This window comes from Mustela lutreola, chromosome X (genome assembly GCF_030435805.1).
Source record: "Mustela lutreola isolate mMusLut2 chromosome X, mMusLut2.pri, whole genome shotgun sequence".
NCBI lineage: Eukaryota > Metazoa > Chordata > Mammalia > Carnivora > Mustelidae > Mustela > Mustela lutreola.
The window spans coordinates 20,402,501-20,430,495 of NC_081308.1; the positions used below are offsets into that span (position 1 = coordinate 20,402,501).

General features: G+C 39.2%; 1 protein-coding gene and 1 pseudogene across 2 annotated transcripts in view; one reads left to right on the plus strand and one right to left on the minus strand.

Annotated features, from left to right (window-relative positions):
- Window positions 1-27,995, plus strand: part of POLA1 (DNA polymerase alpha 1, catalytic subunit) — a 305,904-nt gene that overhangs the window by 237,012 nt on the left and 40,897 nt on the right. Inside the window, exons 36-37 of one of the 2 annotated variants that reach the window (XM_059157006.1) lie at window positions 349-445; window positions 7,169-7,653. In XM_059157006.1, coding sequence (XP_059012989.1) covers window positions 349-445; window positions 7,169-7,224 — 153 coding nt within the window. In that variant the 3' untranslated portion in view covers window positions 7,225-7,653. Of the gene's footprint in view, window positions 1-348; window positions 446-7,168; window positions 7,654-27,995 lie in introns of those variants that run through there. The other variant, XM_059157005.1, reaches the window with a different exon arrangement.
- Window positions 12,158-12,275, minus strand: LOC131822255 (U4 spliceosomal RNA; annotated as a pseudogene).

A 27,995-nucleotide genomic window follows, 5' to 3' on the forward strand; every position in this document is an offset into this window, starting at 1 on the left:
AGCACAGTACCACTTTTCCCAATTAACAGTGCAAATTGTCAAGGGTGCATAGGAATTTGCAATTTGACAAAATCAGTTTTTTGACAGCAGGGGTAATCAGTCTGCAGCTTCGCAAGTAGTAATCTATGATCGAAGTGGCAGGATTTATTCTGAATTATGAAAGGTATGTATGCTATATGAGGGGGACAAATCATTAGTATGATTCTCTCCTTCTTAGTCACCCCCCCTTCATAAAAAAAAAAAAGCTGCTTGCTCTAGAAGTTGAGAGTAGGGAATACACTGTTTAGAGTGATCCCCATCACTCCCCTCACCAATAGTAGTATTCATTTATTTTCTGTTCTGTTGCAGTATTCTGACAAGTCCCTGTACACCCAGCTGTGCTTTTACCGGTACATTTTTGATGCGGACTATGCACTGGAGAAACTTATTACCGATCATGAGAAAGGTACGTTAAAATACTGTAATTACCTTTGAGTTTAAAGTGGAAATTTGCATCATAAAAGCCAGACCTACTGTCAGGCTGTTCACGCAGCATCACACCGCTGTCTCAGAAGCAGGCCATGGGGGCCCTTGTGAGCACAGGCTTCCCCTGCATGAGGGGCGGCGGTGTAGGAATCCCCAGCTTTGGTCCCCACAGCCTGTCTCACATTGTTCTCTATTAAAGCAGGGCTTTGGGGGAGGAACAGTACAAAAAGGACTCTTTAAATGCTATATTTTGAAAATGCTATTTTCTATAGAGTTTAGTAATTGTAATAAAGTAAGCATAGGCAACGTGATCATTGGACCTACAAAAACCAGACATTACCACAGAAAAATAGACCTGAAGTGTGTCTCTGCTGTTCTCTAAAAGCCTAGGTTCGTTTTAAAAGAGAGACATGGGGTGGAGTTCTTTTATTAACTCCATCCTAAGAGAGTGTATCTGCACCTTTGCCCAGATGATTGGGTGCTGCCTGCAACCCTCATGCAGGACTTGCCAGCACTGTGGAGTTTAATGGGTCTGGGAAAAGCTTTGTTACATAACAAAGTATTTGAAAATGTCATGACAAGTGCATGTTTTTTTTTTTCCTCCTACCTGAAAATCATATTGGCAACTTCTCTATGACCTATAAAAAAAATTTTAAAAGGAAAATTTACACATTTTTCTTATTCATTACCTGCAGAGTGTTTATGTTGTTTGTCAGCGAATATTGATTCAACATTTTGTTGGTCAGTATTAAGGCTGGAAGTAGCCTTAAGGATATAAAGAAACCTCAAAACACTGCTGGATTTCCTCCCGTAAGAATCTTCTTGCTGCCCTTGACTTGGTCTTAACTGGTTTCAGTTCTAGTCATAATTGACCAGTTTTTTCCATTTACAAGATAGGCTAAAAATTATTTTTTAAAGGTCTTGACTTAATTCGTTTTGTTGTCCTTGGGTATAAAACAAGAACTCCTCCTGATGTAGGAGTTGGTTCAAATATTAGTTTTATGGTTTTGGATATTCACCAAGAACTTGGGCTACATACAGCATATTTTCAGTGAATTAGCAAAATTTATGTAATGTGAAGGAAAAATTTCTTCTTTTCATTAGTAACTGAAGTTTTTGTTTTTGTTTTTGAACTTTTGTTCATGGCTCATGTCTGGCCCATGTTTATTTGCAGTATCATTAATAGTTTTTTCTCTTTTAGCCTGAAGGGCATTTCCTTAAAGGCATGAGTTGAGAGAATTGTGTACAGATTCTCTTATGAGTACATTGTTTCTGTCTGTTTTGTTATCTCTTTATGGGGATCAATATATTAGAAGTTGTTCACCCTTTACTTTTTTCTGAATCTAGCCATTTCAGATTGTTCGCTAGATATCTTGGACAGCTAGAGGATGGACTTCTCTTCCAAACATCTCTAAAATTTTTAGCTGAGGTGGCTGAATCAGTCTTTGATGATCAGCCATTTTCAAAAAGTCCATTGACTCTTGGAGACACGGTGGAGTGATCTGGAAAGTCACTGGAGACTTACTCCAGCCTTTTACAGGAGTGCACATTGCTCTCCCAGCAAATAAGAGGGAATAGAATAGCTACTTAGAAGCTTCTTGGCAAAAAGGGGAAAAGTCTTGACAGTATCTATACCCTCACACAATTTACTATAGTTCTCTTTCACAAGTTTAAGAGCTGGAATGCTTTTTTTGTCATTTGCTTCTAATAAGTACACTATCTAGGAGTTCAGGGTCATAATGGCACTATGTGTGAGTTACTGACAGGTTCTTGTACATGTCAGAAGGCTAAAGAAAATAAACTAAGAGAAAGATATTAAATGTATGTGTCACTGAAGGAACTTCATGAAATGTTCCAAGAACCTTTCATTTTATTTAGGGAATTTTAATTATGAAACTGTTTTTCCTTTTAGCTTCCTTCTTATTTATTATTCATAGGTTGCACTTTAGGAATGAGTGGATTAGTTGAAATTTACCTGCTTGGGGTGTTTACAGATCACTCAGTAACGTTAAGAGGTATTAGGGTACTTGTTAGGAGGGGGATATAAACTGAAACTCTGGGTCGTGCCTATCTGTATTCCAAGATCAGAAGTTTACTTCCAAGTGACATTTGATAAGTTCCCCTTTAAGAGTCAACTGGGGTGGGGCGCCTGGGTGGCTAGTTGGTTAAGTCTGACTCTTGATTTCTGCTCAGGTCAGGATCTCAGGGTCATGAATTTGAGCTCCACTATGGGCTCAGTCTGGTTGAGATTCTCTCTCTCCTGCTCCCTCTCCCTCTGCCCATCCCTGGCCTCAAAAAAAAAATTGAAAATCTGTTGGAACTGGAGGACAAATATATTTATTCAGTTTGGACCAAGGCCAGAACACCAGTAGATGTTACATTGGGAGTCTTGTGAAGAGCGAGGACCATTACACACAGTTACATTATTGAGAATGGAGTCTAAGTGTTGTTTGTCACCAAGTGCCCTGGATTTGGCATGTGAAGTATTTACTGTGTACTCTTCTTTACTGTCCATAAACAACATCAACAACGTAACAATGTAAACAAACAACAGTTCCCTAAGATTGTTTTACCATTTCCCTTTGTAAAGCCCATGTTTTAAAGGTTGTAACTGGATGGTGGCTTTAATTTTTGTTTGACACTTGGCCATTTGACTTGGAAAAGTCACAAATTATTTGAAAGAAGTTTATTTTTATGGTAAAAAGTAGCTCTTGTCAGAGCTTTTTCCTGTGCTTTGCTTTCAAACGAAAGTTTACAGGCCATTAGTCCATAATGTGAATTAACCCCATTTGGTATTTTTCCTTACCTTTAAAATGCTAAAGGACTGTTATTCACTTTGATGAAGTGTTTACTGCATATTCACTGTAACTACATAACATTTTAAAAATCTTATTTCTGTAAGACTTTGGCTTTATTATTGTAACTGCTCCAGAATGTTACACAGATGGCATAATAGTTCCAAAAGCAGTTTTAGAGAAACCTAGTGGCAATGTATGAAGTAAAAATCCATTTCCACAATGGCATCACAAAATGGTCCCATTTGACTGCCTCATCCCATGGGGCCTTGGCCAGAGTAGGGATAAGTGAACAGTTTGGGGGAGACATGAATCCATTCAAATGTTGTCCCAGTTGTCTAAATTAAGTCTGCAGGAGCAGAGTCTCTTGGTTTTCTCACCTGAAGTTTTTGATTTGTTTATTCAGCAATGGTAAAAACAGTACATACGTATTTTCAATTACATGTTGAGTGCCATCCCAGATGTTAGAGGAACTAAGATGGCCAAGGTTCCCTGCTCTGGTGGAGCTTACAGTCTATCGGAGCAGCAAGGTGTGATAAACCACCAATCTGATCAGATTGTTGTGGAAGCAAAGAAGGGGAGCCACTAACCAAGGCTCCCTTTGTTTTTAGTAGACTATTTTTCAGAGCAATTTTAGGTTCACAGCAAAACTGAATGGAAGGTACAGAAATTCCCTGTGTACCCCCTGCTCCCAGCTTCCCTCATTGTCAACACCCCCAACCAGAGTAGCACATTTGTTACAATTGATGAAGCTATGTTGACACAGCGTTATCATGTACAGTCCGCAGTTTATCTTAGGGTTCACTCTTGCTGTTGGACATCTGTTAGATCCATAATGACATGTATCCACCATTGTAGTATCACAGTGTATTTTCACTGCCCTAAATTCCTTTGTGCTCACCCCACTTATCCCTCCTTCCCCACTAACCCCTGCCAGTCACTGATCTTTTTACTGTCTTTATAGTTTTCCCTTTTCCAGAATGTCATATATTTGGAATCCTATGGAATGTAGCCTTTTCAGGTGGGCTTCTTCCACTTAGTAAGGTGCATTTGAAGTATCTTCTGTGTCTTTTCCTGACTTTTTAATGCTGAATAATAGTCCATTATTTGGATATAACATATTTTTGAAGTTTTTTTTTTAATATTTATTTATTTGAGAGAAAATGAGAGAACACAAGCACAGGGAGGGGCAGAGGGAGGAGGAGAAAGAGAATCCCAAGCAGGCACCATGCCCAATGAGGAGGCTGACAACGGGTCTCACAACCTGAGATCTCACAACCCTGAGATCATGACCTGAGCCAAAATCAAGAGTTGGACACTTAACTGACTGAGCCACCCAGGTGCCCTAGTATCTCCTTGTTTTAAGTTGCATTTCCCTGATGACGTACGATGTGGAGCATCTTTTCCTATGTTTATTTGCCATTTGTATATCTTCGGTGAGGTGTCTCTGGCTCATTTTTAAAATGTTTTTAATTTAATTTTATTTTTTTAAAAAGATTTTATTTATTTGACAGACAGAGATCACAAGTAGGCAGAGAAGCAAGCAGAGAGAGAGGAGGAAACAGACTCCCTGCAGAGCAGAGAACCCAATGCGGGCCTCGATCCCAGGACCCTGAGACCATGACCTGAGCTCAAGGCAGAGGCTTTAACCCACTGAGCCACTCAGGCGCCCTAGCTCATTTTTTTTTTTTTTTTAAGATTTTATTTATTTATTTGTGAGAGAGAGAGTGAGAGCGAGCACAGGCAGACAGAGTGGAAAGCAGAGTCAGAGGGAGAAGCAGGCTCCCTGCAGAGCAAGGAGCCCGATATGGGACTCGATCCCAGGACGCTGGGATCATGACCTGAGCCGAAGGCAGCTGCTTAACCAACCGAGCCACCCAGGCGTCCCCATTGTTTTTTTAAATTGGGTTTGTTTTTTTATTGTTCATAGTGTTTTAAGAATTCTTTGTAAGGATGGCTGGGTGGCTCAGGATCAATCCCTGCAACAGGTCTCCTGGCTCAGCGGGGAGCCTGGTTCTCCCTCTGCCTGCCGCTCCCCCTGCTTATGCTCTCTCACTCCTGAGCTGTGTTATATATTATTTATTATTAACATATGTTATATATTATATATATTATTATATCTGTATATATACGTACATATAGATACAGATATATTATGTATATATGTGTATTTCAGTGCCTCTGGGTACACTCCATGCTGGTCAATGGAGCCTGCTTAAGATTCTCTCTCTCCCCCTACTCCTCCCCCCCCCTTAAAAAAAGAGAGAGTTCTTTGTATGTTTCAGATAATGGTCCTTTATCAGATATGTCTTTAGCAAATATTTGCTCTGAGTCTATGGCTTTTTTTATTCTCCTGAGCACAAATTGCCTTTTAACTTTAGTGTTTGATTTTACCATATTCCTAAAACAAAACAAAACTTTTTTTCTGTTCCTGTTCTCTTCCCAGATGCTATCTCTTCTTACTCTCTGTCAGCTATTTATAGTAGGATGCTATATTAGTCTGCAATGCCTCCCATAACAACATACCACAGACTGGGTGGCATAAACAACAGAAATGTATTTCCTGACAGTTCTGGAAGCTAGAATTCCGAGATCAAGGTGTCAGCAGGATTGGTTTCTTCTGAGGCCCGTCTCCATGGTTTGTAGACAGCCATCTTCTCCCTGTCTTCACATGGTTTTCCCTCTGTCCACATCTGTGTCCTGATCTTTTCTTACACGAACACCAGTCCTATTGGTTTAGGAACCACCCTGGCGACTTCACTTTAACATAATTCCCTCTTTAAAGATCCTGTCTCCAAATATAGTCACATTTGGAAGTACTGGGGGTTAGGATTTCAACCACCACTACCCCCACCACCCCGCACAGTAATATTTGGTGGGAGGTGGGGCACAATTCAGCCCTTAACAGATAGTCTTCTTGGTGAATTTTTCCATATCCCTCTTTCAACATGTTGTGTTTGTCTCTGTCAAAATTGAAATACCAGGTTTTAGGACTCTGTTGAAGACAGGAACTGGAGCTAAAGCGTAAAGTTTAGCAAAAAGATGGTGCTGTAGCCTTAGCCTTGTGAAAAGCATCTGTCAGGAAGTCCAGTTTCTCCGTGGAGTCTCTTTAGGCCTAGAAGGACTGTTTTTCAGGTCACCCCTGTTTCTTGCCAAGGGATGTGGGTGGCCATGGCCCACTAAGCAGCGCCCATCAGGGTTGCTCTGCTCCTACACTCCTGTCAGAGAGGTGAAATCTCACTCACATCCCTTCACAGGGTCCTCAAAACAGCGCTGTGAGGCGGCAGCGGATTGGCCCCCATTATATTGATGAAGAGATTGAGTTATGTAATACGGGCTTCCTTCCTTTGCATTCCCATTGCACCCTTGAGCGCCCTTCTCACAGGACTTATTTTGAATTGTTCTATTTGACTTTCTTTTCCACCGAGTTCATTGAGGCAGAGGGTTGTATCTTGTTTATCTGCGCTTTGCCCACGGGGCCAGCTCACTAAACTTTCATTGAATGAATTTTTAGTAGAAAATAAGACCACACAAGCAGTTTCAAGGATATTGGAGCAGTTAGTCCTAGGAGGTAATTCTGTCCATGAAAGGAGGGCAATGTGCATTAAAAATTCTAGGTCTTCCTATTTTACTTGGCTTGCCTCAGGTGTGCCGTAAATTAATGTAACCGAAGTTCATTAGACATTTTCAGATTTCGTGTCTGTTGTTTGAGCTCTTTGCAAGTTACACTGAAGACAAGCGCGTTGTGTCTCTCGTTTTGCTGATGCCAAATTTGAACTGAGTCGAAAGAATGTCATGAGCCGAACTGACTGCTCCTCACCCACACTACCACAGGATCCTGTTCTCTGCTTACCCTCAGCTACATAGTTACACCCATGAGATGTAGTAATAATTGTATTGTCTCATAGGAAATGAAGACCCAAGAGAGAGACAACAGCTAGTACTGAGAAGTGAAGGAATCTAAGAAAAACTGATGGTTTTTTTTAAGCAAGAAAATGAGAGTTTTATGGAAGAAATTATATGCTTTTTAATGTCTTTAGGAGTTTGGAGATTTCTGAAGGTCTCAAGACATCCCTTTTCAGTGTTGAGAATTTCCCCTATTTTTCTGAACTGCTGAAGTGAAATCTGGAGAGTTTTATTATCACTGGAAGTACCGAAATAAAAACAAAGAGCTGGAGTCCTCTCTAAGCCAGTCGACAGTCTTAGAATTTACTTTGTTAAATCCCCGCAAGGCATAAGAAGAAGGCTGTGGCAGAGACACTGTCTGCTCCAGTTCTTGTACCACTTTTTAAAGCCCGTGATCCTCCTGAAAAAATTGTTGTCAAATTTTAGAAATGAGCCTTTTCTCTTTTTCAGTAACTAAAAACAGTTAAGGCACACACACAAAACAATTCACACCTACCAGATACATATAAAAAGGAGAAGTTCAATTAAGCTCCAATCTACCCTTCTTTAAATCCTATTTTTTATAATTGTGAAAAAGGTTTTTTTTAGAAAAATCAATCTTGAAATCAGTAACTTTTACTAATTCCATTTTCCTTTTGTTTCATTTTCTTACAAATAAAAAAATGACTCGAGGTGGTTTTTTTTTTTTTTTTTTTTAACTATCCCTTTAATTAGTTGAAGTGAACTTTCATCATAGGAGACTAATACAGCAATTCAGAAGATAGTTGCCTGTTTATGATTATTAAGTGGTTGTAGAAACACATAAAGAATTTTGATAATAGAAAAAATGCTTCATACAACCCTGACCTTTTGAGAATTATTGTTATTAGACATTACTTACTTTTAATCTTTAATGATTTAGGGAAAAACTAACAATATGTTAAGGTCCAACACTGAGTAACCATTATGATACTCATCTGTAGCTTGTATGCCAGGTAGAACAATTAGTAAGAAACACTGGAATTGTTCACGGTTGTCATCTCTGGGTGAATTAGAAGTAATGCTCCTTTATACTTGTATATACTTTCTTAATTATATAATCTGAGCATGTACTGATTTTGTAGGAAGAAACAAATTATAAACACTGAAATTTTACAAATAAATGTTTTACAGAACTTGAAATAATTATTCCAATAATTTAGCAGTTGAGGGAGAAAATACCTTACAGAAGAACCCAAATCCACTTTTTCTTTGTGCATTTTTTTCCCCAAGTCAAACCAAAGCCCTTGCTACAATGTGATCAGTATACCAGCAGCATAGGCATCACCTGGGAGCTTGTTAGAAATGCAAAATATCAGGTCCTCCCCAGACTTTCTGCTTCAGCATCTGCATTCATTTTAACAAGATTCCCAGGTGACACCTAGGCACGTTAAATTTTGAGAAGCACTGATAGAAGACATTCTTCGCTCTTAACAACTAAGGCCTATTCTCATTTTATTCATTGGTTGGTTAGGGCCATACTTTTGGCAAGCCTTTATAATTACAAGTATGCAAACTACAGAACGCCTCCCAGGTTTATGGTCGAACTGGCATGCCAGTCTGGTCGTTTGAAATACATTTTGTGATTAAGCTTTTAAAATGTAGTGGCCTGACAAGGGCAAGGAGAGGGGGAAAAAAAAAAACACCAAAGCCTGAGTTCTTCCGCTTTGTTTCTTCTTAACTTAAGTAAGAAGAAAGGTAAAGGAGAAGTCAGTTAAGATTTTCAAATGGCTTTTAGCTTCTCAGATCAGTGGCTTGTAAAAGAGAGAACGGGAGTGCAATTCTACCTCCACTTCTCTCGGGGCCCTTCTGTATGCACTTGCGGAGGGGCCGGCACCCAGCCGCTGCCTTCTGGGCCTCGTGACAGCATTGGTCTAACGTGTGTAAAGACTTCAAGGCTTTGAACTAGAACTCTTTTTACTTGAAAGCAAGATTCTATATCTTACATTTTGCTACCATACAGTTTACTTTGGAATTTACTTTTCCTCGAGTTGCTGGTCTTTCTGTTTGATTTTTATGCTCAGTACAAGAATGACAACATTGATAATTTTCCAGTGGCAGCATGGGGCTTCATACTGCTTTGTTTCTCTCTCTCAGTGCTGCCTACTTAGTTTTTGTTTTGTTTTTTTAACTAAAGATGACTTTGCAAGGTGACAGAAGAGAAACTACATTTTCCAGGAAATTGTCACCATAGTTGCTTTGCCCATAAGTGGAAGTGTCTTGTCTCTGTACATTTTCTGTCATCTTTTTTAAGATAGCTAAAGTACTATATGAAAGTTGCCATATACTTGAGCGGCAAACTTGTGGATTCTGATAATGTTCCTTTTCTTTGAGCCCATTTCTGTAAATAGGCACTCCACGTTTTGCACTTTTATGTACATACAGACTTACAGGCATGCTATGATAACAGATATATTAGTTTTATAAAACCCTTTCCTGTTACATCTTTTCAATGGGCAGGTTTCTTGTCCCTTTTGTAGTAGTAAGTACAGCAGTGCAAAGGAGGGTACTGATGTTGCAGCATCTGTTTTGTGGTCGATGGTCCTCATTTGCAAAACATTGTCATTTTTTGAGTGTTGAGGGTAGGAAAAACCCAGTGAGATTTTTCTCGTGTACTTTTTAAAAATATACTTCTATCACCAATGAAGGAAAAAATATTAAACAATTTTCAGGCAGTTAGACCATAATGTGAGCTAATCACTTTATTTTGAAGAAAAGTATTTTTAAACAGTTGAGCTAGCGAATTTACTTTTAAAATGTATTGTGCTTACACAGTAGATGGTTTTATTTCCATGATGTTTTTTACTACATAATTATACATCTTAATTACGTAATTACTATCATAATTATTATGTAATTGCATGTACTTCCACTAATTACAAAATCAGGAAGTGTAATTATCTAGTAAAAACTTTGTGAAATTTCATGCACTAAAAATTATTTAAAAGGCTATTCCAGTGGTCTCCTGAAAGGCTTTCCATGTTTAATCCTAGTCCTGACTTTAGTTTAGAACTTGAATGCACAGGCCAGGATAAGAAGGACAATTACAGGCAGACCAACACAAAACTGAGTATTGTGATATAAGTAAAATGGCCTTTGTTCCTTAGGAATTAAAGACAAGGAGAATTTTGAATTTCTTTGTGATTATCGAATTGTAAAAATAACATCTTATGTTTGAGACTGTCAATGGAAAGGGGAGATTTTTCTTAGGAAAGAATTGATTAACAGAATTGAGAGTCAAGGAATTTAGATTATAAAACAGCCAGGCCTTCTGTAATTCCTTAATGTGCATAGCTTATTTAGCGATCTCTGTCTCTCAAAGCGAAATAATAATAATGTCATTATTACTATTAAAATTGTTTCTTTAGTTTGAAGAGGGCTTTTTTTCCAGTTTGTGTTTGTATTTACTGAGATAGGAGAAAACATATCAAAAGAGCACAATCTTTTTCTACCACTGCCTGATGTCAGAAGCAGCTTTTGAGACATAAACATATGCGCACAAACATGTAACATCAGACCCTTAAATAAAGACAGAAGGTTTAATTCAATAAAGCTATGATGCCTTTACCATTCAAAACGACATACAAATTGCACAGTGAAACAATAGTCATGACAGCAAATTAGATATGACATCTAAATTACATTACAAAGAGAAATCCCAGAACCATTTTTGGTCTGTAGGAGTCTATTTTAGCCCAGGTTTAAAACCCAGCCTAGAGACGGCTTTATTGTCTAAGTAGGGTAATGTTGTAGAAGACTAATTGGAGGTTGGTTGAATTAATTGCAGATTAATTAGGAGCAAGAGCTTATAATACTCAAAGAAGAAAGTAGATCCTTTAAGTATCATGATAAAATGTACTATAAGTTTCAGGAATATTAAATTATCAGTATTTGTGTAACATCCATAATAATCTATTATAACATGACTTAAAGCAATTGGGGTTAGATATAGTTATACTAAATTTTCCCCTCAAAATTAGTGCTTTTTACTGGAAATGTGTTGGATCAGCTACTTATAATGTATAATCAGTTACTTCTTTTAAAAATGCAACCTTCAACATTAAAAGGTCTATAGTCTTAGAAGCAGATGATATTCCTTTTTTTTTAATAGTTCTAAGGAAGCACTTTATTGTTTTATCAGTTACTAACTTTGTGTCCTTTTTATACCAGCTCAAATTTGTAATAAATGTGACATTTTTTCTTAAAAGTCAGTGAAGAAATAAGAAAGAAAGAAAAAAAACAGCAACTCCACTTGCTTCAAGTAAATTAGAGGATATATAGTCATCCGTAAGTGTCTCAAGCTCTCAGATATTTGGGATTTAAGTAGATTTGATCTGAGTTGTATTTTTCTCTAACCATCTGGGATTATTTTAAAATTGCATACCCTTGGGGTGCCTGGGTGACTCAGTAGGTTAAGCCTCTGACTCTTGACTTCGGCTCGGGTCATGATCCTCAGGGTCGTGAGATGGAGCCCCATGTTGGGCTATGCATTCAGCACGGAGTCTACTTGTTCCTCTCCCTCTGTTCCTCCTCTGCTCATGTTCTCTCTCTCTCTCTCAAATAAATAAATAAAATCTTTTTTTTTTTAATAAATTGCATACTTTTTTCCTCTTGGGCCTCTTTGCTCGTTGACCTAGCCCTGAATTTAATGTCTCCATCATTTCTTATCTTAACTCGGTTGTGTCTTAACATTTCTTCTCAGAAGTGCTTATATTCCCTCCATTGAGATAGGAGTTACCTCTCCTGCATCTTCTTAATCTTTTGCTTTGATTTTGGTTTTTACCAGTTGCATGTGCTGTTCCAGAATAGTCTTTAATGGTTAAAAGCTGTGTTTTTGCTTAACCTTTGTCTTTCTGACTATAGTGCAAATTTGATTTTTTAAACTGACTTAATGTTTAAATTGACAGGGTTCTGTTTTGTTTTGCTTTGATTTGCTTTCTTGCTTTTCCTATAAACTGGCATGTTTATCACCCTCTGTAATTATTTAAATTTTTTATCATTATCAAAGGGAAGCAACCCCAACTTTTCAATTAGCAATAATTGCACCTCAGATAAACCTCATTGGCTATGATATTACCACTGCACAAAGCTTGCAACCTTAACTTTTGAAATTTAATTGTGTCATTGTGATGGCTTCAGTTACCCAGTAGCCCCAGGCCGAGATCTGGTATTAATTTGCACGTGATTAGTCAGTGCTTATGTATAATTTTAGGCTGTTCTACCATGTCCATATAATAGGTGCTCCCCCTCGTATGTAGGGAAAACCCATCATCAATTGGTCTCATTCCTAGAGGACTTCTTCCTATAGATGTTACGTGAATTTATTCACACCCATCAGCATTCTCTTACCTGGTGGTCGCTAGGACAGTGACTAGATGGAATTAGTAGCCTGCCACAGAGCTCAGTTGAATTAACTTTGATTGCATTCTGCCCATGTAAAGGCCCTGGGAAACCTTTTTCCCCTTCTGTGAGCCCTGCTAGCCTTAGCACCGTCCCCTAGAGCTTAAGGCTTTAACCAGCTGCGCTCACAAAAAGATATGTTTGCTGGCTAATTTTACACACTCATGTGCTTTGGTTGTTTTAAGAAATTATTATAAAATCAGACTCACAAATAGGATCATAAACCAGGTCTGTGTGTAAGTCTGGTTTTCTCTGTCTCTCTCTTCTTCACACCCCACCCCCAAGATTCGTTCTGTGAGTGTTGCTGTGCTGTGCCTCTGCCTTGTGTGATCTGTAAAGGGCACAGTGTAAGCATTATGTCCTGCTTTAGACATAATAATACTTGGGATCCTTTTCTTATTCATGTACTCACCCTCCGAACAGCTACTTTTTATAGAGCTGAGCTTGTTCTGGGGAACACTCACATCCCTTATTTTTTACTTTTCCCATTAGATAGTAGGGTTGTTGACATTTTTTCCGATGAAAAAACAACCTTAAATTGATGAAATGACCCGCCTGAGGTAGCAAAGCTGGGGAGTGTGAGAGCCCAGCATTCTTTCTGCCATCTTGCAGCTGCCCTTTTCTTCATCTAGTAAAGAAACATCATCCTCACGGCAAATGACTACTAGACGGGAATGGCTCGGGCAAGTTCCCCATGGAGGTGGAACCTGAGCTCAGCCTCGAAAAGTGGGTGAGACTGTGAACACGCACAGTTGCTGGCATGTAGTCTGAGATTAATCCTTTCTTGCTTGCTATTCTTTAAGTGCTCTATTGCTTATCCAGCTTTTACAAATTCAAGAACATCATTTGACAAATGCATGATGATTTTAAAACATATCTGAATTGGAGATTTGGTCAAAAAGCGCTTATTAAGAGGCTGGCTTATGTGAAGCTTTAAACCCAACACCGGAAGCTGGGAGGCTCTTGTCTCTTCACTCCCCACCGTAACCAGTGGTGGTTCTTTGAAAGAGGTTGACTCCATCCTGTAAGATACATCTGTCAGAAGTGTATCAAAATGTTTTCCTATCCTAAATAATTTAACTCAGAATATAATCATGTAAGTATTTTGACATGAAAATCTTACATACTGTGATATATCCACTTAGCTTAAAACAGACATCTTTAACTTTGAAAGAAAGAAGTATGGCAAGACAAAACAAAACAGAAATAGGAATTAAAAGACAAATGACAAACTGACCTAGTTTTATTTAGAAGAGGCAACTAAAGTCCTGTTAAAGTACTGTTCTAGGACAGTAGAATGTAAAAATGTTTTACTTTGAAGCATGGTTCTTTCTTTCTTTCCTTTTTTTTTTTTTTTTTAAACGATCATCATGGTGAGTGTTTAGACATATGCAGGACCTGTTCGTAAAGTACATGTTTGCCTTAGAAATAATTCCAGTTGTATTGGTGGAGTACAGATTGTCTTACCAAAAATATTATAGATGCTAATAAGTCAGTAAAATCTAAGATAAAAGAGTGGGTCTGCACCTGAGCCTGTGTTCAGGAAATTATTCAGCAGAGCACACTTTGGTCTCTCTTAGTCAAGGCTTTATCACATTTAACAAATGTGCCACAGTAAATTTATTAGTATGCTACAAAGAAATTTTCAAAATAATTAAGACTAAACTACACTTGTCAAAATAAATGAATGAAATACAATTTTGAATCATCTTTCTTCACTTATTGCTCATTTGCATAATTCAGTAACTTACACAGGAGTCTTTCAGTCATTGGTGTGAATTAGCAAGGTTCTGCTATTCCTTGTTGTACGGGTGGGAATTATGCTACCATGTAATTAGCTATTCCAGACATGGACTAACGGGAAATACCAAAGGGCACAGCAAAATCTAAAGAGACAAGGCAGGGAATCTAAAGACAAGAGACAATCAAAGACACCCAACAAACTCAAGCTGGTAGACCACAGGGAATTTTGAATGAAGCCTCTTAATTTATTTTGAGAATAAGAAATCAGTAGTATGAGAGAAATCTCAACAAGATTAGCTGACTAAGCCTACTTAAAAAAAAATATCTCTATAGTGCATGGTGCGCCAGGTTAACCACTCCTGTTTGTTAGTCTGTATACAGCTCAACAAATAGCCGGCAAGTCCTTTCATGGGTATATAGTGGCTTTCCATTGAGGTTTTCACTCTTTGAAGGAGGTCGTTTATACCAATGAGATCTGTAGATGCAAATTGCTTTCCCTATATGTGAGGGGTCATTCCTTTCACAGCCGACTTGCTCATCTCTTTTATAGAGGTTTTGTTATTTTTCTACTGCTCCCAGAGGAATGATGTTAATCACACAGACCCCCATACCCACCCTCCAACTCAGCATCCAAATCTTTTCCCTCCAGCTCTGTGAAACTTTTGTGTGCTGATCTTTGGGAACAAAACAAGCTGTTGGCAGGAGCCCTTAGCCCTGAATTAGGAAACTTTTTACTTCTCTCAACCTGGAATTTTTTTATTTTTTTAGATTTGCTTCTCTTTTCACCTAATTCGAAGGAAATACCTTTCCTGTTGCAGCAGAGTGTCACTGTAACATGCTCGGGCTTGTGGGAAATCTTGGAAGGGAAGCAGTGTCCTGAGAATGTCCTTTTCGGTTTGTATTCCCAAATGATGTGAACTCATAGGAACCAGAGGAACAGAAACGTGAAGGGATCAGTTTAAGGGTTAGCTGTGAAAACCTAACTTCTGATCCTGTTACTGAAAGGCGGGGGAGATAATGTTAGTCTTTTGCCTAAGCTTAAAGAATCATGCAAACACTCATAGGTTTTAGCCTGTAATGTTCAGGAGTCTTAGGAAGAAGGGGCTTCAGACACATGGTAGGAGCACTCTGTAAATATTTGTTGTTTCTTTCTTTCCTCCTTGCCTTTCATCCCCCCTTCCTTCTCTCTGCTAGCATCTGTCGAGCACCAAGGGCACTGACCGGGACTCCCAAAAGGCAGTATAGGGTAGTAGATAAAAGCTTGCGCTCAGGAACCAGAATAGCCAGTTCAAGTGTTGGCTTTCCACCTCTTGTTAAGTAAGTAAGCTTGGGGTATGTGACGAACCCCTCTACTGCCTCATCTGTACAGCTTGCCTGATAGTGACACCTGCCTCGTAAGACTCTTAAATTGAATAGGATGATATCTAAACACGGTGATATGTAAAATGCCTAGAACAGTGCCTGGCACACAGTAAATATGCAACAAACGCTAGCTGGTTTTATTACTTCCAAGAATAACATTAATCCAGACTGCTGTTACAGTACTTAGTATTACAGTTGCTGTATGGGTTTCTGTAGCCTCTCATTGCCCATGCTTTGTTGGTACTTGTATCGCTAGCATCTAGCACACCAGATGTGTTTTAAGTGATCTACTCTTCATACTAAACGGTTACAGTATGAAACAGGCATGATCCTTGGTCTCAAAAAACTTAAAATTGATCTTGGTAACTCCTTTTTTAGTTTCCTTACATGAGGTATATTAGAAAAGGTAGATTTAATTCTCATTGTTAGTGATAATGGAAGAGATTGAAACAGAAATAATCTGTAAATAGTTTCCCTTTTGTTGAGATATGTCCCTTTGGTATGTGTCCCATTAATATTAAGCAATCTGCACCAACTACTGGCTCCTTTCTAGGGAGGGTAAAAAATAGTTCTCTTTGTGTCCTAGAAGGCAGCCAAACCAAGGTCCCAAATCATGTACCTTTTAGCAGATTTCTTCTTAACAACCAGGATGGTTTGAGGATGGTTTTTTTTTTAACACTTCTAAAAATAACACATGCCCAGATGCTACTGTCAGATATCTGATTGAGTAGGTCTGGGGTGGGACCCCAGCAGCAGTGCATTTTAGAAAACTTCACAGTGACTTCGACACACACCCACAATGTTGAGAATCTTGGATTTAGTGAAACTCTTCAAACTTTAATATTGCTTCTTGTCAAATATGCATTAAGTTTGACTTTGATATAGAAAGGGAGATTGGGTAGCATCTAGATAACAATTTAAATAGACAGTGGAAAGGAAAATGAAGTCAAACACATGAATTATTTCCTAGATAAAGGAATCATTTATGGTACTGTATGAACTAATACAGCATTTGAGAATAAAGTGAAGGGAAAAAATGGGCTAGGGAAAAGTAAGTAAGAAGAAACTGTTTTCTGGTAATGAGCAAATGGAAGATGAAATAAATGCATTTCAACAAAATTGGTTATAAAGAACATGTTATTTTCCCCATTAACTTACATCATAAAAGTAGAAATGGGCTGCCATGGAGGATGGGGAATCCTCCAGAAGACTGGATGGATAACAGGGAAGGGAAGGCTAACCCAGCACTGGTATTTAGGCATTTCCACAATTGGATTTTGGGGACTTTCCTACCCCTTGTCATTTTCTCCTTATATCTGGGCCCAGCCAGGTGGATCCTGGTAGATCAGCCTGCAGTTTCATAATGCTACCTGTCCCCAAAAGGTCTGGGACAGGTCCTGGAGGTATTAGAAAGACACCTCTGAGTGCCATGGTCATAGGTTGGGCTTACCTTGGATATCCAGGTAGAAGAGGTAGCTTGGCTTGCTCCATTTCCCGGTGTTGGGGTCTTAGAGCTAGAAAAGAGTCGCTGTTGGCTTTCAGATCACTCCCTTTTGCCTAGAAGGATTGAGACCGCACCTCCGTGGTCCCTGCAGATTAGACCCCTCACTGGTCCCCAAGCAGGCCTCACATCCACCATGGCTCCCCCTCCCAGCACCTGGGTTTCCCATGCCTGCATGGCCCCCCTCAACCCAGTCTCCTCCTGTTGGTATTCTGTTCACCCTTTAAGACCTCCCAGCTAGAAGTGAGCTCTCTGGCCTCTGAACTCCTGCAGCTCTCAAACACTGCCCCTTGTGCATTATAACTTTGAGGACCTCACCATGCTCACTGTGTTACTGTATGTCTGATGGCACCTCGCACATGGTAGGAGTCTAACAAATGGTATGTGAAATTAATGTCTTCTAGGATACTTCATAGTAGAAACATAGTTTTTTTTTAATAGAATGATATTTATAGAATACTCTTCTGAGTCCATCCTGTTTTCTCTGCTGTTCTATTTCCCGTCACACCCTCCAACCACATGACAAAATGTTTTCTGTCCATGTATGTCCATACATTCACCCAACATTTAACCCATGCCCTCACAAACACAGACTTAATTTCCCACCTTAATTTACCTCCTTTCTGATAATTCATAATAGAGTTTGGCTATGATAGGATGTACCACCAGGACATTTCATAAATGCCTCCCTGAAAATTTATTTGTTCAAACCATTAGGTTATATAAATCACACTGATACCTTACTATATTAGTGGGGTAAACTAAAAAAAAATCTAGGAGTTTACCCCGTCCAGATCTACCCATTGCCCTCCAGAAAGTATATACAGTCCACAGCATTTGGCCATTTTGCCTGCAGGTTTTCTAGTGATGTAGAGTTTTAGCTCTTTAATGACCTTGCTGTCTTTTTAATTTCTCCCAGCATTTCAAATGGGTTGCTTGGTTTACGAGTCTTTATGACATGTCAGAATGCCCAGAGGCCATCTCCAGATAGGTGTCTGAAGGCCAGGAGGTGAGCGGCTGCTGAGAGGCTTGTGCACTGCTCTTGCCTTGTCTCCCCTGGAGTCTGTCAGTTGAGCAGCATGCGGGCACACATACTAACGGCGGCGGGGTGAGCGCGTAAACACGACTCTGAGTAACGGGCCAGGGCTGGGGAGAAAAGTCGGAAGCCCATGTGGTACCTATGTCTTGGGTGTAACCTGAGAGACACACACTAATGGAGTAATCCTTGCACACTGTCATTGCAGGAGACTGAACAAGTTAGAAAATCTGTTCCTGGTTTGCCGGTGACTCGCTTTGTGGCATGGGCAAACACCATTATTACTCTTTGATTTAGTCGTCTGATTTGTTCAAAAAAGGAAAAATAGTATGTGTTTAAAAAGCACTCTGAAATTCCTCTGAAAGCAGGTGTCTAAGTGCAAAGTACTATTGTTGTTTTTATCGTTGTTATTAGTGTTCTGATATGATTTTGTCTTATGCCATATAGTTCACAGACAGTTCCATTCTCACTGATGAATCGCAAAACACCCCGCGTCGTTCCGCCTCACTGCGTTGGTGATAGTTTAGCACATCTTTTTTTTTAACCCCAGTTAGAATATATGTCCAAAATAGATATCATTAATAAAAATGCAATTATCAAATTAAATGTATCCATATGGCTTTCTATTGTTTTTTAAACCTCCTTAAAAACATGGTTACCAACAACTACTAAATAAGACCTTTAATTACTGCCAATCTCCTCTTGAAAGTAACAGTGCTTATCTTGAGTAGTTTGAACTGCTAAGTGGTATTCAGTACTCGGTGGGGTTGTAATGCAATTATGAAGTATACCAAGTTGGTGATAAATAAGCATGATAAACCACATACTTGTATTAGAGACAATATTTCAATTATCAACTGAATAAAAAGGCTACAACTGCTGGTTATTTCAGGTGGGTATATCATAAAAATATAGTTAAGTATGCTTGGAATAAAAAGTTGTGTATGCTTCCATATTCATACAGAAACTTCCAAATTTAATGGGCTCTTGAGTGTACAGCCTTTAAATTACTGGGAGAATGAAAAGATTTGCTTTGCTCTCTAGATTTAAGCTTTCCAAAAAATTGGGATTTTTTTTTTTTAAATAACTCATACATCAGAGACCAGTGGCTTTTATATAAAGTAATATAGTTCTCCCCCAGACATCCAGTAATTTTCCAGTGAAGTGGCAATGAAAAAAAAATTATTTCTTTAACTACAGTAAAATCTGGATATAAAATCATGTGAGAATAATAGTATCTTTCTCCTTTTCTGGGCATTTCATTTAAGAGGACATAAACTAATTATTTTCTAAATGTGGTACATTTGTTATCTTTTTTTTTACAATTTTATTTATTTATCTATCTATTTGTGAGAGCGGGCACAAGTGTGCATGAACAGCAGGAGGGGCAGAGATAGAAGCAGGCTTCCTGCTGAGCAGGGAGCCCAATCTGGGGCTCCATCCAAGGACCCTAGAATAATGACCTGAGCCGAAGGCAGATGCTTCACTGACTGAGGCCACCCAGGTGCCCTGTAAAGTATTTGAAGTTCATGGTTTGTTCTTGGTTTTTGTGGGGTTTTTTTTTTTTAGATTTTATTTATTTATTTGACACAGAGAGAGCACAAGCAGAGGGAGCAGCAAGTAGAGGGAGAGGGAGAAGCAGGCTCCCCCGCTGTGCGGGGAGCCCGATGCGGGGCTGGATCCCAAGACCCTGGGATCGTGACCTGAACTGTAGGCAGCTGCTTAACTGACTGAGCTACCTAGGGGCCCTGATGAGTGTGTTTTATTAAGTGTCCTAGTTTAGTAACCTTACAGATAACTTTGGTACTAGGGAGTAGTAATTTACATAAAATAAATAACACTGTGAATTTCATTTCCATTTTACCATGAGGGGCAATAAAGAGTAAATTATGTGCATTTATTTGTAAGAGTGTCCTAAGACATGGGACCAAGGAGAAGGAAATATAGCTGCCGTGGGGTCTTAGAAACTGGAGATCATGTAGTGGAGCTAGCCATGGGCCACATAAGACCTCTAAATGTGTTTAATTTGCCTGAACATTTTTAATTAGTTGCTAGAATTTTAAAAACTGGACTTTTTATATAAAATGTCAAATTTCTAGCCTTTTTAAAAAAGATTTAGAGAGAAAAAGAGAGTACGTGAGTCTGGAGAGAGGCAAAGAGAGAGGGAGAGAGAATCCTCAAGCAGATTCCATGCTGAGTATAGAGTCCGATATGGGGCTTGATCTCACAACCCTGAGATCATGAACTGAGCCGAAATCAAGAGTCAGATGCTCAACCAACTGAGCTACCCAGGGGGCCCAGTTTCTGGCTTTCTTTAAAAAATTTGTAGTTACCTCTCAGAGTCAGTGTTCCTGAATGGCAACAGTGGCTGGAGCTGAGTAGCAGCTGGCAGTTCAGACAGAACGTGAACTCTCTGTTTGCCACAGCCTAACCACAGCCCACCTCACTCTGTGCTTACTGTGTTGCTCCTGTAGGCACTGGTTTGTTAAAAATACCTGGAGGCATGTTTTTTTCCTTTTTTTTTTTTTTAACAAAAAAAGGTGAAGGAAAGAAACTGTAAACTTGAGATTTAAACAGTTAAAAATATCCAACATTGAAAATGCAAAAAGATGAGCATAACCTTGGGGGCACCTCAGTCTGTTGGGATTCTGACTCTTGGTTTCAGCTTGGGTCTTCATCTTGGGTCTTGGGTCTTGATCTTGGGGTCCTGGATTAGGCCCCATGTTGGACTCCATACTGGGCTTGGAGCCTCCTAAAAAAAAAAAAAAAAGATGAGAGTAACTTTAATAGTACAATGCCATTTTAAAATGTAGAACTTACTAGTGCTAACCTTTTTGTAGCACCCTGATCCTCACAGCATCCTGGGGAATAATATAACAATTACATACTCATTTCTCCAAGGAGAAAATTGGGTATTCGTGAGGCTCATTAATTTGTCCAAAATCACAACTGCTAAGTGTTGCAGCTGAGGTATGTGGCAGCTTCAGATGTTAGTCTAGAGTAACACTGTCCACTAGAAGTGTCTGCAGTGACAGAGATGTTCTGTATATCTGTATATTCTGCTATCCCGTGTGGTAGCCTCCAACCACATGCGGCTACCGAGTGCTTGGATGTGGGTTGGAACTAAGCGACTGAATTTCTAAAATTTTATATAATTTTGATTAAATTGAAATAACCATATGTGATTGGTGACTATTTTATTGGGCAGTGCGGGGCCCTGGGGGTCTTCTTTTCTTTATCATATTATCTGTGTATTCATCAGTCTTATTCTGTTTAATAAAATTCATCAAGAACGGGCACCTGAGTGGCTTCGTTGGTTAAGCATTGGACTCTTGGTTTTGGCTCAGGTTATGATCTGGTGGGTGGTGAGATTGAGCCCTACTTTGGGCTCACCACTCAGCAGGGAGTTGGCCAGATTCTTTTCCTCTGCCCCTCCCTCCACTCTCACTTACTTTCTTTCTCTCTCTCTCTCTCTCAACTGATGAAGTAAATCCTTTAAAAAAAAGAAAAGAAAAGAAAAACAGATTTCTGTAAGGGGCCCCTGGGTGGGCAGTCATTTGCGCCTCCAACTCTTGAGTCTGATTTCAGGATCATGGGATTGAGTCCCACATCAGCTCCATGCTTAATGCAGAATCTGCTAAAGTTTCCCTCTTCCTCCCTGCTCTTTCTCTCTCTCTCTCTCGCTCTCACTCTCTCTCTTGCTCTCAGTCTCGCTCTAAAATAAATAAATAAATCTTCAAATAGAGAGAGAGAGAGGGATTTCTGTAAGGTTTTCTTCAGTTACTTCCCAGTGGCAAGCATTCATTCCATGAGGAGTTCAAGATATATTGAATATTTTCTATATCTGCATAGATTTTCCTCCATAAGGGTTTTTTTTTTAAAGACTTTATTTATTTGACACAGAGAGAGAGATCACAAGTAGGCAGAGAGGCAGGCAGAGAGGGAGGGGGAAGCAAGCTCTCTGCTGAGCAGAGAACGTGATGCGGGGCTTGATCCCAAGACCCTGAGATCATGACCTGAGCCCAAGGCAGAGGCTTAACCCACTGAGTCACCCAGGCACCCCTAAAGGTTTTGATTGTACACAGTTGTGGTTGGGGTTTGGGGGGGGGGGTTGGTTTTGTTTTGTAACAAAGTTAGGGGGAGGGACCCACTAGCTCTTATATAAAGAATCTCAAGATTCCTAACAGATAAAGAGCATAATTCAGGTTGAGTTTAGACATCAAAGAAGGTGACCAGGACAGTTTCCTTTCCTGATCTTTTCTTATGGTCTAGGATACAAGTGATTGTTACGGAATCATGGAGGAAACTGAACATTCTCTGATGCTTAGCTGGTCTCAGTTGGACCAGAGTGACTTTTAGAAAGGTAGCTGTTAGCTGACCTCTCTATCAGTTAACATACATCATTAAATCTCAAATGGAAATGATTTAAGACACATCCTGGTTTCAGAGACCTTAAAACATGAGAGAGGGGTTCCATCTTAGAACTGGTGAAATATGGTTTGACAGTGGGCTTCATCTCCATTTTGGTCGGCCTATAACCAGAGACAGCGTTGAGATGCAAATATCAACTCCTGCTTTGCCCTGTGGCTAATTAAACCATTCTGTTTGGCTGTCGCCTTCCACACTACCTTATGCTGAATAAGTTTAATTAATGGAAGACTTTCTCTTGGTTAGGAATAGGTTTAAGGTCTTGCCCGTACAAGCTTGGCCAATCACCTTCTAGCATACAAGCAATTCTGCAGCACTCCTTTTTAGAATACCACATGCTGTAACTCATACTATCATATTAGTCATCCAGATGCACCATTTGTTTTTAAATACTGAAGTGTTTACCTGAATTTTTCCCCTTTTCATTTTCCTGCCCTACTTTACCAGTCCATTGTCACTGCAGTGACAGATTTACTTACATGCCTTGATAGTCTCACTTTCTGTTATTTTTTTAAAAATATGTTCCTATGTCTCCATAATGGTATTCTTAAACATCTTAAAATATTAGTTGTTATGAAGCAGGTTTGTGTCTTTATTTTTCATTATGTTCTCTTGAATCTTGCCTTTATTCAGACTTTGAAGTACTTCAGTACTTCTAAACTCCTGCCCTAAAATTTCTGTACCAGTCTCACTCTCTGGAAACTGAGCATGCCTTCTGAAATCTTAACTGCCCTTGAAAGTAATTTTGGAGTTTGAATCTTTAAATATGGAAGTGTTTCTTGCCCACAATGGAGTCTGGCACCTAATGGTTACCATTTCGTACCCTGCTGTGAAAAGTTCCCAAATACAAGCCATTCAGAGTTAACACTTAATGTAAAATGCATGGGTTAGTGAATATCATTTATTATGTAGTAACAAGGAGTCCTAAGTGCTTTGGTAAATATATTGGTTTGAACCATATAAAATTGCTGACATTTGACCATTCTGACCTACCAAAATTAGAAACTTCACATGATCCATCTTAATATTATAGGTTTGGACAGTCTCCGCTTATTTAAACCACTTTCTCTACTTTAGCTGTTTTCTCTTATTTTTTTAGTAGTTTTCATCCAGCAGCCTTCTCCTTGCTACTACCCTTTTATATTTCACAGTTCATAACATTTTTTCTAGTGCTCTTCCCTTGTCAACTAATTGCCCAAATCTATTTAGCTTCAGAATTAGTAGCACAAAGAAGGCAAGTTGCATAGTACCTCCATGATGCAGTCAATACTTAGCCGTTTCAAGTGTTTGACCTGTTTTGAGATTTTCACTATCCTAAAAGGTTAGTGTCATTGAATACATTTATTGCCCCATAAATAAGCCACCATAGTTCCCTACTTCCCAAATGGAAAAGGCAAAAGGTAAAAATGCTACCTTTTTCTTCAATACTAATAGAGGCCATGCTATGTGATCATCTTTCTTATGACATGATTTTGCTAAAGCATCTCTGGAGAATACAGTTAACTAAACACACACCCATTGGTATATTCATCTTTCACTTAACTGAATGTAAATTAGTAAATCCCAGTAGTTTTTTTTTTAACATTTTACTGTCTTGGGGTCTTTATCTTAAAAAAGAAATGTGATCTATTACATTTATTAGAAGCAAGAGAGATCTCAACCATCACTTGGTTTGCAACTAGAAATTGTACCATTTATATCTCTGTCCTCTTGTATTTGTAATTTTTCCTAATTTGCAGGGGTATATAATGACTGTTCATGATTCAAACTCATCCATATTTTTGTTGTTAGGAATTTGTCATTTTCATTTGAAAATTTGTCAGTAGTAGTTGGTTATGTCAAGTAAATAAAAAAATTAAAATCCCTATTATTGAACTACTCAACCCCTTACATGTGGTAATGCTACCCTTGTCCCATAATCTGCTAAATAGACGTGATTTCCTCCATTTTGCAGATGTGAAACTAAGGTCAGCTTAAATTATTTCCTAGGATGGTTATCTAAATCTAGGACAGACCCGTAATTGAAACCAGGGGCCAGCTGACTCCGAAGACTTGAACCCCAACCCACCACTCCACTCTTCTTCTATGGCATACTTCCTAGCTATTTAAAAACTGTTTCACTGTGGTGCATCTCATACTATATATTATTGTCCTATATTTTGTTATAAGTTATGTTTGTTATAAGTTTGTTATAAGATACTCACTGATCAGATACACTGATCAGATACTCACTGATCCATCAGGGAAATGCAGATCGAAATTACAATGGGCTATAAACTCACAACTGTCAGAGTGGCTAAGATCAACAACCTGAGAAACAATAGGAGTTGGCAAGTATGTGGAGAAAAGGGAACCCTCTTGCACTGTTGGTGGGAATGCAAACTGGTGCAGCCACTCTGGAAAACAGTGTGGAGGTTCCTCAGAAAGTTTAAAAAAAACCCAAAACTACCCTATAATCCAGTAATTGCACAACTAGATATTTACCCAAGAACATAAAAACCCTAATTCAGAGGGATACATACACCCTGAGTTTATAGCAGCATACCTACAATAGCCAAATCATGGAAAGAGACCACGTGTCCATTGACAGATGAATGGATAAAAAAGATGTGGTTAAAAGAGAGATGGGGTGTGTGTGTGTGTGTGCACACGTGTGTGTACACACACACGGAATATTAATTAGCCATAAAAAGAATGAAATCTTGCCATTTGCAGTGACATAAAGGGAGCTAGAGAGTATAATGCTAAGAGAAATAATTCAGAGAAAGACAAATGCCATATGATTCTACTCACGTGGAATTTTTTTTTAATGTATGTGTAATGTAAGAAACAAAACAAATGAGCAAAGAGAAAAAGAGGACAGGATGGGAGGTGCAAACCAAGAAACAGACTCTTAACTCTAAAGAACAAACTGCTGGTTACCAGAGGGGTGGTGGGTAAGGGGATGGGTGAAGACAGGTGTTGGGCACTAAGGAGGGCGCTTGTGGTGAGCACAGACTGCTGTATGGAAGCGTCGGATCACTTTATTGTACACCTGAAACTAATATTACACTGTATGTTAACTGGAATTTAAATAAAAACTTAAACGGGTAAACATAAGTGTAGATGCAAAACAAAACAAATATTTACTGATGGCCTACCATGTACTAGACATCCTGTGGCATATTCTACAGGAGAGAGACAAGATAATTTCAGACAATAACAACCCCTACTGGGACAATATAAAAGGGGGTGGTTTAACGGATACAAAGTTCTTTGTAAGGAGGTAGCATTTGAGCCGAGACCTGAATGACAAGAAGAAACCAACCATTGGAACCTCTGCAGGCAGGATATTCTAGACCAAGGGCAAGGTGAAAGGCCCTGGGGCTGGAACATCTTTCAACAGCAAGGGGCAGGTACAGCTAGAGTAGAGCAAGGAGAGAGTAATGGAGATGAAGCTGAAGAGTTAGGCACAGGCCATATCCCAGGTCAGCGGTATGAATAGTATTCTCAGCACATTGGCAAGCTCTCCAAGGCTTCTAAAAAGGGGAGTGGCATAATCTGATGTATGACTTAGAAAACTCTGGCTACTATTTGGTGAGTGACACTGAATTGTTTGTATTTCCACCGCTTTTGGAAGGCTCTCCCTACCAAGTGTCCAGCTCCAGGAAATACCCCATGTTTTCCCTCTGGAAGTGACACACACAGACTTTGAGGAAAATGCCAAAGCCTAGAAAATTGTGTATTGACTAGGGAGAGTTTAAAGCCCCACAACTTGAAAAGGTGATGGGGATAACCAGCCTCATTTCTCTCGGCGTGGCGTTTGTTGCAGGCTGTGCACACCTGGAGTGGGACAGTGGCTACCTTTGTGAAATGTGTTGCCCCATACTTAGGGTAGGGATGGCAATCAGGAATTGTATTTGTATACACGTTCTTGCTAGATAGTAATAATCGTGTTGGAGAACTGTCCACATTGGTTCCAAGTGCCCTCTCATTTATAAGTATCACAAATACGCCCTTGTGATTTTCTTTTTTAAATATATATATATATATATATATACATTTGAAATAGGTCATTGGCTTTTTAAAAATTAAATATATCTTTTACTTAAATACATCTTTTGAACTTTGGAGTGTGAGGGTTGAATTTTTTGGTGAGGAAGTAATCGTTTGGGTTTGTTTTTGATTACTTTAAGAAATGCTTCCAGCAGTAGTAGAAAATATTAATTCCTTTAAAAATCTGGCGGTGTTGTTAGATCCACATTTGCTTTTCTGTGTTTTTGTGAACAACTGATCAAATTAGATTCGGCACTCTTGGCTTGTGGTGATTTGAAATTGAAATGGAATATATTAAAGCAGCCAACCACACTGATTACATTGCAAGCCTCATTTAATTTCATACATTCACACATTACAGTGAAAGGCGGCTTTTTTTAATGCGTGATTGTGACTATACCTTGAGCAACTCCAAAGGTCATCTGTAATGGGTGCATAATTTGTTAGTGTTAGATATCTGATTTATGGTAGGTGTTCCTCAGTCTGATTTGTTCTAGTAGTAAATATGGTGAGCATCAAAAAGTGTAATCTCTAAGAAGTTCAGCTTGTCGCATTTGGCGGTATTGTCTTATTCTTCATTGGTCAGTAGACCACAGTAAATCACAGAATAGCTGTCATCCTCAAATCACGAAAGTGCTGGTACTGCACTCCGATTGCACAGGGGTTAAATGAGCTATTCTTTCTAAGAGGGCAGGCTGGTCCAGGTTAAGATGATAAGAGTATTACCGGCTCAGCTAACAGCACTTGCTCGCAGCTACTTGAGCTTTAGTCCCAAAAAGTTTGTAAAAGGACTTTTTCGGCTTCACAAGAGCAAGAACATTTGTGACTTTGCTCTTTTTATCCGCTTTCCCCCTCCTATCAGTGAGTTCTAATTTCATTTACTCTGTGCTTTTCTGTGTGACAGGCACTGTGGGGGGGCGGCCAGAGATCCAGAGCATGATTAGGACACAGTCTCTGCCCTCGAGAAGAGGTCGGTCAAATACAGCCATTTGTCCCACCACGCCGATGTTATGACGTGAAATGGCTTTAATGCTGTCAGTGACTCAGGATCACGGCTCACTTTAGCCAGTCCCCATTGTTCCAAACTTGATCACAAGTTGGGCTGAGTACTGCACTCTGGGAAAAAAGCCGTGAGTTGCTTTTTGAGGACTTGTCTGTAGTGTTGCCTTTTATTCTGTTTATGATAGTAGAGACATGTTCATGTTGATTTGATGTTACTTGCAGTTTAAGATTTGTTCAGAGATGTGTGGATTTGTTTTGGTGGGCTTTGATCAGCCAGTTTGTTATTTTTCAGCTTTCAATAACA